General features: G+C 47.3%; 1 protein-coding gene across 1 annotated transcript in view; it reads right to left on the bottom strand.

Moving 5' to 3' along the window:
- Nucleotides 1-6,146: 6,146 nt before the first annotated feature.
- Nucleotides 6,147-12,013, bottom strand: part of LOC144685351 (uncharacterized) — a 31,618-nt gene continuing 25,751 nt past the window's right edge. Inside the window, exons 6-8 of the mRNA XM_078549760.1 lie at nucleotides 8,711-8,821; nucleotides 6,952-7,059; nucleotides 6,147-6,172 (exon numbers count right to left, since the gene is read on the bottom strand). Coding sequence (XP_078405886.1) covers nucleotides 6,147-6,172; nucleotides 6,952-7,059; nucleotides 8,711-8,821 — 245 coding nt within the window. The remainder of the gene's footprint in view (nucleotides 6,173-6,951; nucleotides 7,060-8,710; nucleotides 8,822-12,013) is intronic.

The raw sequence follows: 12,013 nt of genomic DNA, 5'->3' as shown, positions 1-12,013 counted from the left end.
GCAACTACAACATGGGAGCAGGCACTTGGTTCAGCAAGGTCCATGTTGGTGTTCACTTTCCGCATGGGCAATAGTAATAATCCCATGTGCCCACCCTGTCCCTCTATTCATTTGTGTACTTTTCCTTCATCTTTATAACCTATCGGAATCATAGAATGATACAGCACAGAGGGAGGCCATTCAGACATATGCCTCTTTGAAAGAACTATCTAATTACACCCACTCCCCTGCTCTTTCCCAATATCTCTGCAAATGTTTTTTTAATTCCCCTTTGAAAGTTGCTATTGAATCGGCTTCCACAACCCTTGGAGGCAGTGACTTCCAGATCATAACAACTGTGCTGCATAATATCACCTCTGGTTGTTAGCCACTCATTTCAACCTGTGTCCTCTCATTACTGACCCTTCTACTAGTGGAAATAGTTTCTGCTTATTTATATCATAACATTTCAAGATTTGAAACACCGCTATGAAATTTCTCTCAACCTTCTCTGTTCTAAAGTCACAAACGGTCTTGACTTGGGACTAAATTGTTCTTCCTTCATTGACACTGGATAAAAATCCTGCTCCCTAACAGCACTGTGGAAGTAGCTACACCACAGAGACTACAGTGGTTCAGGAAGGAGTTTTCACCACCACCCTCTCAAGGACAATAAATGCTGACCTTGCCGGTCAAAAAAAACAGAAGGTGCAGATTTAAGGTAATTGGAAAAAGAACCAGAGATGCGGTGGAGAGAATGATTTTAACTCAGTGAGTTCTTATAATCTGGGATACACTGCCTGAAAGGGTTGTAGAAATAGACAACAGACTCTATAATAATTATCTAAAGGAAATCCAGTAAATATTTGAAATGGAGAAAAATGCAGATCTCTGGGGCAAGGGCTGATCTGTAAAGCTCTTTCAAAGAACTGGTGCAGACACCTTGGACAAATGGCATTTGTTTGAGTTACATCACTCTACATTTCTATGACTCTTTCCAAAGCCATCAGCTCCAACAGTGCCACAATCCCAGTGCATTGGAATGTCAGCCCAGATTTTGCCCTTGGGTCTATGGAATGGGGTTTGAACCCACGAGCAAGCAAGGAGACCAAGGCCGGGATTTTCCGTGCCCGCTGGCGTCGGGCGTGCTCGGTGTCGTGAGTGGGCACCATGGTGTGGCCAGTTTCACGGCCACGTGAAACCAGTTTGTGATCGTCCGCTGAGCCCGCCGATGGTGGGCCGTGTTACCCGCCACCGGACGCTGGGAACCTCATTGTAATAAATCAGCATATCGTTATCAGGCCAGCCCCGCCAGAATCAAGCCCCCACCCCCGCCTCCCCAACACCCCCCACAACCCCACCCCCGCTGGATCGTCCACCCAGGTCAGCGGGAAAACACAATAGCACATACATGATGTCCACCTGGTGGGCTGCACTTCGCTCGGGACTTCGAGGTTTGTGCCTACCTTGCTTCAGGCAGCACTGGCAGTCATCAGCGCCAGGCTTCACAGGCAGCACCACATCACTTTTAGGGGGGCTCATGGCAGGTCTCTGCCTACCAGACCAGCCACATGTAGGTGGCTTTTCAATGGCTGCAGGGCTAGGTCTTGCTTGGTGAAGGAGGAGAAGTGGCCTCAGACAAGGGAAAATTAGGGCTGTTCTGGGGATGGAGGGTAACCCAGCACATGTGTGGAGGCACATGTTGATCTGTGCAAATGGCCTCAAGGTGGCGAGGGCTGAGGATGCAGCCTCCAGAGGGGGAGATCAGGCCAGATGGAGATGTGAGGGTGTGTGTGTGAGAGTGGGTGGTGATGTCCCTTGAGCTGCCAGTGAATGTGTGACGGGCTTGAGTGGGTGAGTTTAGAGTGATGAGATGGTTGCCATACTCTGGCTGCATGGAGGTCCTTCATCCTCTATCTGCATTGGATGGCCAACCTCAGCTGTACAGCATTGGCACTGATCACCACTGCCACTGCCTCAAAAGTATGGTTGGTCACGCCGCTGCCCATCCTGCGGCCAGAGCGGGGGTACAGGACATCATAGCAGGCCTCCATGTTGCCCAAAAGGCATTCCGATAATGTGTCACTAAACCTGGAGGCTGCAGTATTTTTTTTGCCTTTCATGGACATCTTCCCTGCAGTAGTCCTGGGCCGGAAGCACTGAGATGTGTGCGTGCAGCTGGACTTTAAATATGGCGTCCGGCATGATGACGTGGCGAGGTGATGGCATGGCGGGTGAATGAGAACCTGCCTGCCATCAAACTGGCATGTTTCCCGGGAACGCATAACAAATGCAGCGGGTTTGGTACGATAAGGCTAGAAAAGCCGCCATGCGGGTGATGGGTAAAATATCATTTTACTCATCCACTAACACATTTAGTGCAAATCTGGGATGATTCCACCCCAGAAGTCAGTCATGGGAGCAGCATGTGCTGTTAGATAATCCTGGAAATCAAGCTTTGTTTTGCCTCCCAGGTAAGATTGTGACAACCATATGACATATACCATGCTGTAATATAATGATACAACACAGAAATCAACTGAATGGGAGCCTACAATGAAATGAAACGGGCCCAGAGATAGAATGTGAACCCATAGAGACTCATTACCGGGAAAGGATTTCACGATGAGCATTTGAGGATGTGTTTGTACAGCAAGGATTTTTACAATTATTGTGTATTTTAATACAGTGGGAGGAATGTTCCCTAAGGGCCAACAGTCAAATGATGTCTGGGTGAAACATTTCCCATGTTTGTTATATTGGTGTGGGTGTATGTTAGCATTATTGGATCGTATCAGTGCTGGGAAAGTATTCACTGAATGTTTAAGGAAGTGTGCGTGTGGTTGGTGTGTCTGGGGTATGTGTGTGGTGTGTGGGGGGTGTGTGGGATGTGGAGGATGTGTGTGTCTGTGTGTGTGGGGGATGTGTTGTGTCTGTGTGTGGGGGATGTGTTGTGTGTGTGTGTGGCTGTGTGTTTGGGGGATGTGTTGTGTCTGTGTGTGGGGGATGTGTTGTGTGTGTGTGTGTCTGTGTGTGTGGGGGATGTGTTGTGTCTGTGTGTGGGGGATGTGTTGTGTGTGTGTGTGTCTGTGTGTGTGGGGGATGTGTTGTGTGTGTGTGTGTCTGTGTGTGTGGGGGATGTGTTGTGTGTGTGTGTGGGGGATGTGTTGTGTGTGTGTGTGTCTGTGTGTGGGGGATGTGTTGTGTCTGTGTGCGGGGGATGTGTTGTGTGTGTGTGTGTTTGTGTGTGTGGGGGATGTGTTGTGTCTGTGTGTGGGGGATGTGTTGTGTGTGTGTGTGTCTGTGTGGGGGATGTGTTGTGTGTGTGTGTGTGTGTGTGGGGGGGATGTGTTGTGTCTGTGTGTGGGGGATGTGTTGTGTGTGTGTGTGTCTGTGTGGGGGATGTGTTGTGTGTGTGTGTGTGTGGGGGGGATGTGTTGTGTGTGTGTGTCTGTGTGTGTGGGGGATGTGTTGTGTGTGTGTCTGTGTGTTTGGGGGATGTGTTGTGTCTGTGTGGGGGATGTGTTGTGTGTGTGTGTGTGTGTGTGGGGGGGGGGGGGGATGTGTTGTATGTGTGTGTGTGTGTGTGGGGGATGTGTTGTGTGTGTGTGTGTGTGTGGGGGGGGGATGTGTTGTGTGTGTGTGTCTGTGTGTGTGGGGGATGTGTTGTGTGTGTGTGTGTCTGTGTGTGTGGGGGATGTGTTGTGTGTGTGTGGGGGATGTGTTGTGTGTGTGTGGGGGATGTGTTGTGTGTGTGTGTCTGTGTGTGTGGGGGATGTGTTGTGTGTGTGTGTGTGTGTGGGGGATGTGTTGTGTGTGTGTGTGTGTGTGTGTGTGGGGGATGTGTTGTGTGTGTGTGTCTGTGTGTGGGGGATGTGTTGTGTGTGTGTTGTGTGTGTCTGTGTGTGGGGGGGATGTGTTGTGTGTGTGTTGTGTGTGTGTGTGTCTGTGTGTGGGGGGGATGTGTTGTGTGTGTGTGTGTGGGGGTGGGGGGGGTGTTGTGTGTGTGTTGTGTGTGTGTGTGTGTCTGTGTGTGTGTCTGTGTGTGGGGGGATGTGATGTGTGTGTGTGTCTGTGTGTGGGGGGGATGTGTTGTGTGTGTGTGTGTGTGTGTGTGTCTGTGTATTGGGGGGATGTGTTGTGTGTGTGTGTGTGTGTGTGTGTCTGTGTATTGGGGGGATGTGTTGTGTGTGTGTGCGTGTGTGTGTCTGTGCGGGTTGTGTGTGGTGTGCCTGTGTGGACTATTTGTGTGTGGGGTATGTAGGGTGTGTGTGTCTCTGTGTATGTGGCTATGGACAGAATTGTCTGTCTGTTGGTGGGGGTTTGCAGGTGGGCAGGTTCCCAATCAGCACCCCAGGTCAGGGGCGCGCCGCCATTTTACGTGGGCGGGCCAATTAAGGCCCGCCCAGCATGACATCTGCCCTGAAGCGCTGTGCGCTCCCTGTGCAGGCATGTGGGGGTGGTGGGGATTCCCTAAACAGGTCTATGTGCTTTTATGCGCGAAAGAGCCCACAGATCTCCCTGAGGCAAAGTGCTGCATCAGAGAGATCTCTTTAACTATTTAAAAACTGTGCTGAACGGAGAGAAAAATAATTATTGACATGAACCCTCATGTGACACTGTCACATGAGCTGGGACATGTCAATTACTTGAATGTTAAAACTTAATAAACATTTTTAAAACCCTCATGAAACCTCATCCCATCCGTGGATGAGGTTTCATGTTTTTTCGGAAGCCGCCTAGGCTCCCGGCCTGCCCACCAGCCTTAAGGTTGGACGGGCAGCCCTAACAAAGACCTCAATTAGGTAATTAACAGGCCTTAATCGGTCTTTGACTGTTTGGCGGGCGCGCAGCCAAATCTAAGTGACGCGGAGTGAAGTCAGGACGCACTCCCAATGTCACCGCGTGTAATTTTACGCTTTGGCGTGCGGGTCCCGCCCCCGCATGCCGACCGGGAAATTCTGCCCTATGTCTCTGTGTGTGGATTATGTCTGTGTGTCAGGTGTGTGAGTCGGGTGTGTGTGTGTGTCGGGTGTGTCTGTGTGTCGGGTGTGTGTGTCGGGTGTGTGTCTGTGTGTCGGGTGTGTGTGTGTTGGGTGTGTGTGTCGGGTGTGTGTGTGTGTCGGGTGTGTGTGTCGGGTGTGTGTGTGTGTGTGTCGGGTGTGTGTGTGTGTGTGTTGGATGTGTGTGTCGGGTGTGTGTGTGTCGGGTGTGTATGCGTGTTGGGTGTGTGTGTCGGGTGTGTGTGTGTCGGGTGTGTGTGTGTCGGGTGTGTGTCAGGTGTGTGTGTGTGTGTGTTGGGTGTGTGTGTCGGGTGTGTGTGTCGGGTGTGTGTGTGTGTTGGGTGTGTGTGTCGGGTGTGTGTGTGTGTGTTGGGTGTGTGTGTCGGGTGCGTGTGTTGGTTGTGTGTGTCGGGTGTGTGTGTGTCGGATGTGTGTCGGGTATGTGTGTGTCGGGTGTGTGCTGGGTGTGTGTGTGTTGGGTGTGTGTGTCAGGTGTGTGTGTGTGTGTTGGGTGTGTGTGTCGGGTGTGTGTGTGTGTTGGGTGTGTGTGTCGGGTGTGTGTGTGTGTGTCGGGTGGGTGTGTGTGTTGGGTATGTGTGTCGGGTGCGTGTGTTGGTTGTGTGTGTCGGGTGTGTGTGTGTCGGGTGTGTGTGTGTCGGGTGTGTGTCGGGTGTGTGTTGGGTGTGTGTGTGTTGGGTGTGTGTGTCGGGTGTGTGTATGTGTGTCAGGTGTGTGTTGGGTGTGTGTGTGTGTGTGTGTGTGTCGTGTGTGTGTTGGGTGTGTGTGTCGGGTGTGTTTATGTGTGTCGGGTGTGTGTGTCGGGTGCGTGTGTGTGTCGTGTTACATACTAATATTCTGCTTGATATGGCATGACTCTGCCAAGAAGCATATCACCATGAACAATGTTAAACGTTTTAAAAGCATTCCAAATATATATTTGAAAATTACATCATTGCTGAACCTGGATATTCCATAAAGCTGTACTTGTTTTCCATCATGCATCCCTGTCTTCAGTAGCTACAATCCCAAACATATACATCTAGTTCTATAAACAGCTAACACTTTGCCAAAAAAACAGTGTCTCTTCCAACCTTTTGTCCTCCAATTATCTGCATGCAAACTAGGATGTCCTACTTAATTACTGTGCCATAGATTATGGGTGATTCATTTCCATCTGAAGCTCCTCGATTCTGAGTGAGTATGAAAACAAGACATTAGATAATTTCACTTGTTCATTGTGTTAAGCATTTATTCTAGTTAAATAATTGCACTAAGTTTGGCATGTATACTTATCTACTTACATATTCTGAGGGCTGCAGGTCAGATTGTTCTTCTGGGCGAGGACCTTTGATACGAATACAATTAATTAGTGAAGTTACATAGAAACATAGAGACATAGAAAATAGGAGCAGGAGTAGGTCATTCAGCCTTTCGAGCCTGCTCCGCCATTCAATATGATCCTGGCTGATCCTCTATCTCAACGCCAAACTCCCGCTCTCTCCCCATACCCCTTGATGCCTTTAGAGTACAGAAACCTATTTCTTTCTTAAATATATTCAGTGACTTGGCCTCCACAGCCCCCTGTGGAATTCCATACGTTCACCACCCTCTGAGTGAAGAAGTTTCTCCTCGTCTCAGTCCTAAATGGCCTACCCCGTATCCTGAGACTGTGATCCCTTGTTCTAGACCCACCAGCCAAGGGAAACATCATCCCTGCATCCAGTCTGTCCATCCCTGTCAGAATTTTATACATTTCAATGAGATCCCCTCTCATTCTTCTAAACTCCAGTGAATACGATCCTTGATGGCCAAATCTCTTCTCATCCGATGATCCTGCCATCCCAGGAATCAACCTGGTGAACCTTCATTGCCCTCCCTCTATGGCAAGTATATCCTATCCTTTCTTAGGTTAATATGTATGGAAGAAAATTATTAAAATGTTGCTGTCAAAATATAACATATTAATTACCTGGGTTCCTCTTTTGAAAAACGATAGAAGCATAATGAATTTCTCCAGTGTTTGGCTCAGAGTTTGAATTTATGTTAATTAAATTGGGTGTCCTTTGCTCTTCATTAGCTGTGAAGAGGAATCAATTTGAGACTTACATAATGATTTGAGAAATTCATCGAGTTCTTTTTTTTAATCAATTTCAGCTTTTGATTCATGTTGTTAGTGTTGGTAAACATAAATTTTTTAGCGCATTTTGTGCCTTCAGATGTTTCCTGTAATGGACTGACCTCACCCATAACTGGAGTGAATTTACACTGAGCATGTCCCACTGCTGTGTCCTAACTTGGGTGCCAGGACCATGAAAACCTTGGCAAGATGGAATAAATATGAGTGCTATCGCTTAGGAATACAGGCTCATCAGAATCCTCTACAGTCAGCTTCCGAGCCCGCATGGAGTAAACCCATGGACAGGGATTCAGGTGCCAGGGCAGTATAGCTCAGGAAGAGTATCCTGTAGGTTATTGGGTTGATTTACAGTGCATAGGCTTGCACTATTGGGCCACCCCACCCCCCAGCCACCCCCATTCAGCATGATGATGGGGAAGACATTGATGATATAGTGAATTATGAGAAAGTAGGAGGGGTCCAGCAGTTTCTAGCAGCCTGTCTTGTTCAGCAATGAACTTTAGCTAAACAATCTGTGGTTCCCTGGATCAACATCAGGCCTGAGATTTTTCCCAGTCCTTCCACCTTCAAACTAAACAGCATCTTCCTGAATGACAATATTGGTATTCATATTAACCCACTCTGCAAGCTCACCAGCCACTGCACAGATAAGATTGTGATTTTACTGGCTTATAGAAAGCCCTATTTCTCACACTGGTGTGAGTTCCAATAATGCCTGAATTAAGGGCTCTTTCAACTACTTCACTGCCACACGGTTCAACTGCTGCACGGTGGGAGGAGGGATGATGTTGTGGGCTTATTGGCTCACCGAGTACTTGTGGTCACAGAATGTTAGAAGTTCAGGTGCAGAAGGTCACAACTCTACCTTTGCCAGGGCCATTTGTTGTCTGGCACCAGAACATGCAATGGCTCCAGACAGCCATGAAAGTACAGATGTGTCATCATGAAAGGTGGAATCACAACTGCCTCTTCCCAAGACGACATTCCAGAGCCTAGGAGAGAGCAGATTCTAGGAGATCAAAGATCCAAGTGAAACCACGATCCATTGTCTCTCCTACCCTATCCAAGGCAGAGGAAATGGCTAAGCCACAACCTGTATAACCATAGCATGACTGTACATTGTTATAGCCTCTTCTGGAGGGAGGGGGAGGGTGAGATTTAAACTGCCAGGGCCATTGAACTGACCAAACATCCCATGGCTGACTGAAGACCATAAAGACACACATGTTGTCGAGGACTTCACCATCCTATCCAGCATGTTTCAGAAACTCCCAATTCATCCATCAGTTGCTGGCACATCAAAATCATCCCTCCCTCAAATTCTGAATCACCCAAATCAGCACCTCTGTCCTCTTCAGAAAAGCTAGGAAGTGATCTGATCCTTAGACTAATTTTCCCTTTGGCCCTGCATGGCATCTCCACCTCTTCACTTCTGCTTGGCAAACGTTCCAGCGCAGTTGCTTAAAAATACCTAAGTCACTTGCGCTCGTCAGTGCAAGAGCAAGTGATGGGGCATCGTCCATAATGAGTTCATTATCATTCTGTTTGGTACCAGTGCTTGATTCACTTCCTGACACCCTATTTCTCTTACCTGGTTCAGTGATCTTCCTGAGGCAACTCATTATTGTCACCATGAGGCACAGAAGGAACACAAGAATGATAGGAAGGAGAATATAGTTCAAATAAGCATTCTTATTCCGCTCTGAAAAAAATCATATCATTGATTATTTAGACACAAAATATAAAAAAAAGTGAATATTATGAAACAATTCCTTAACACCAAACTCAGTTTATTTGGTACAAACTATTTCCACTTTCTGCTCTAATCATAGCATTGGTAAAAATCTTCTGGTCTTCTACCGAAGGACTTAATATGAAAACTTTTACACGTTTCCACAGGAGGAGAAAGTACTTTATTTTACATTGTAAATAATAGGCTTTATTTAAAATAGGTTGACAGAAGGACCCTATTTCCCACCAGAGCTCAACTTTTTGACATTAAGTTGCAAATTGAGTCATGAAATTTTACCAAGTCCCTGACCAATTTTCTCCCCTCTTATCCTGAATGTTAAATCTGATAATATTCTACGGGCATAGTCTACCCGATGGTACCTAACCCAAATGGCTATTGTTCACACACAAACCTTGAGGGTCTTTGCCCTTGGAGAGCTATCATCATAGCTGGACCTCCCTTGACACTTACAACTGTGCACATCTGGAATAGACAATGACTAGCAATCACAGCAATATACCCTAGTTAAGAGTTGCCTCTCCAACTCAATTGTTAATTGCAGCAGCCTTGTGTTCACTGCCTCAGCTTAGATGAGCTAATGCAGCATAGGGGATCAGAAATCAAACCTGGTGCCTTATTTGTCTGTATGGTATAGCTACACTCTGGATAAATTCATGGAGCCATCAGTCAGCTAACAGCAATAACCCTCCAATGATGAATTATCAATTGACTGGCGTAATTAAGCTGCCCTCACAATTTTATGTAAATATTGAGTGTCACTGATATCAGTGTTCCAGCTCCCTCTTACTGCCAGAAACAATGTTGTTAACAGCCTTCCCTTCCTCTCAGACTCAGCAATGTTAACTCAGCTGCCTGCTAATGAGATGCTCAGAATTTTTATTTGATCATGGATGTAGGTGTCACTGGTTGGGCTAACATTTATTGCCCACCCCTAATTGCCCTTGAGGAGGTGTTGGTGAGCTGCCTTCTTGAACTGCTGCAGTCCATGTGGTGTAGATACACCCACAGTGCTGTTAGGGAGGGAGTTCCAGGATTTTGACCCAGCGACAGTGAAGGATCGGTGATCTAGTTCCAACTCAGGACAGTGTGTGGCTTGGAGCAGAACTTGCAGGCGGTGGGTGGTATTTTCATATGTTTGCTGCCCTTTTTCTCCTAGATTATCAAGCTCGCAGGTTTGGAAGGTGCTGTCAAAGCAGCCTTGGTGAGGCTGCAGTGCTTGTTATAGATGGTACACACTGCTGCCGCTGAGCAAGGGTGGTGGATGGGGTGGCAAACAAGTGGGCTGCTTTGTCCTGGATGGTGTCAAGCTTCTTGAGTGTTGTTGCAGCTGCATTCACCCAGGCAAGTGGAGAGAATTCCATCACACTCCTGACTTGTGCCTTGTAGATGGGGCTTTGGGGGACTCGGGAAGTGATTTATTCACTGAAGAGTTTCCAGCCCCTGATCTGCTCTTTAAGTCACAGTATATATACAGCTAGTACAGTTAATTTTCTGGTCAATGGTAACCTTCAGGATGTTGATAATAGGGGAGAAACAGGGGGAGGCAGTGGCATTTTGGTATTGTCACTGGGCTGGTATCCTAGAGACCCAGGGTGATGCTCTGGGGGCCCAGGTTTGAATCCCACCATGGTAGAGGGTGAAATTTGAATTGAATAAAAACCTGGAATTAAAAGTCTGATGATGACCATGAATCCATTGTCGATTGTTGTAAAAACCCATCTGGTTCACTAATGCCCTTTAGGGAAGGCAACCTGCCGCCCTTACCTGGTCTGGTCTATATGTGACTCCAGACCTACAGCAATGTGGTTGACTCATAAAATGCCCTCTGAACAAGGGCAATTAAGGATGGGCAATAAATGCTGGCCTGGCCGGTGATGCCCACATCCCATGGACACATTAAAAAAAAATTCAACTATGGTAATGCTGTTGAATGTCAAGGGATGAAGGTTGGATTCTTTCTTTTTGGAGATGAGCATTGCCTGGCACTTGTGTGGTACAAATGTTACTTGATATTTATCAGCCCAAGGCTGAATGTTGTCCAGGTCTTGTTACATGCAAGCATGGATTACTTAATTATCGGAGGATTTGCGAACGGTACTGAACATTATGCAATCATCAGTGAACATCCCCACATCTGACCTTATGATGGAGGGCTGATGAAGCAGCAGATGATGATTCTGCCTCGGACACTATCCTGAGGAACTCCTGTAGCAATGTTCTGGGGTAGAGAGAGCCTCCAACAACCACAGACAGCTTCCTTTGTTCTAGGTGCGACTCAAACCATTAGAAAGTTTTCCCCCTAATTCCCATTGCCTTAATTTTGCTAAAGCTCATTGATATCATGGTCAGCCAAATGCTGCCTTGATGTCAAGTGCCATTAGTTGCACCTCGCCTCCAAAATTCATCACTTTAGATCATGTTTGGACCAAGGCTGTAATGAGGTCGGGAGCTGAATGACCCTAGTAGAACCCAAACTGAGCATCAGTGAGCAGGTTATTGCTGAGTAACTGAACACAGCACCTTCCATCACTATGCTGATATTTGAGAGTAGACGGATGGGGCAGTAATTGACTCGATTGAATTTTTTTTCTTGTGCTCAAGACATACCTGGGCAATTTTCCAATCTGTCAGATAGATGGCAGTTTTGTAGTTGTACTGGAGCATCCTGGCTTGGGTCATCACTCGTTCTGGAGCACAGGTCTTTGATACTACAGCTGGGATGTTGTCAGGGCCCATTGACCTTGCTGTATTCAGTGCCTTCAGCCATTTCTTGGCATCACATGCTGCGAACTGACTGACTGAAAACTGGTGTCTATGATGTTGGAGGCCTCAGGAAGAGGTCGAGATGGATCTTCCACTCAGCAGCTCCGCCTTGCCTTTTGCACTGACATGCTGGGATCCTCCATCATTGAGGATGTGGCTGTTTGTGGAGCCCCCTCCTTCAATTTGTTGTTTATTTGTCCATCACCGTTCATGACTGGAGGTGGCAGAGCTGCAGATCTTAGATTTAATTCTTTGCTTGTGGGATCACTTTGTCCTTGCTCTTGAATGCCACTTCAGCTGTTTCGCGTGCATGTAATTCTGTGCCTTTGTCTTCAGCGGGTTAGCACCCCATTTCTAAGTATGCTTGGTGCTGCTCCT

Source organism: Cetorhinus maximus, chromosome 10 (assembly GCF_964194155.1).
Source record: "Cetorhinus maximus chromosome 10, sCetMax3.hap1.1, whole genome shotgun sequence".
NCBI lineage: Eukaryota > Metazoa > Chordata > Chondrichthyes > Lamniformes > Cetorhinidae > Cetorhinus > Cetorhinus maximus.
This window is presented reverse-complemented; position numbering and strand designations above follow the sequence as displayed.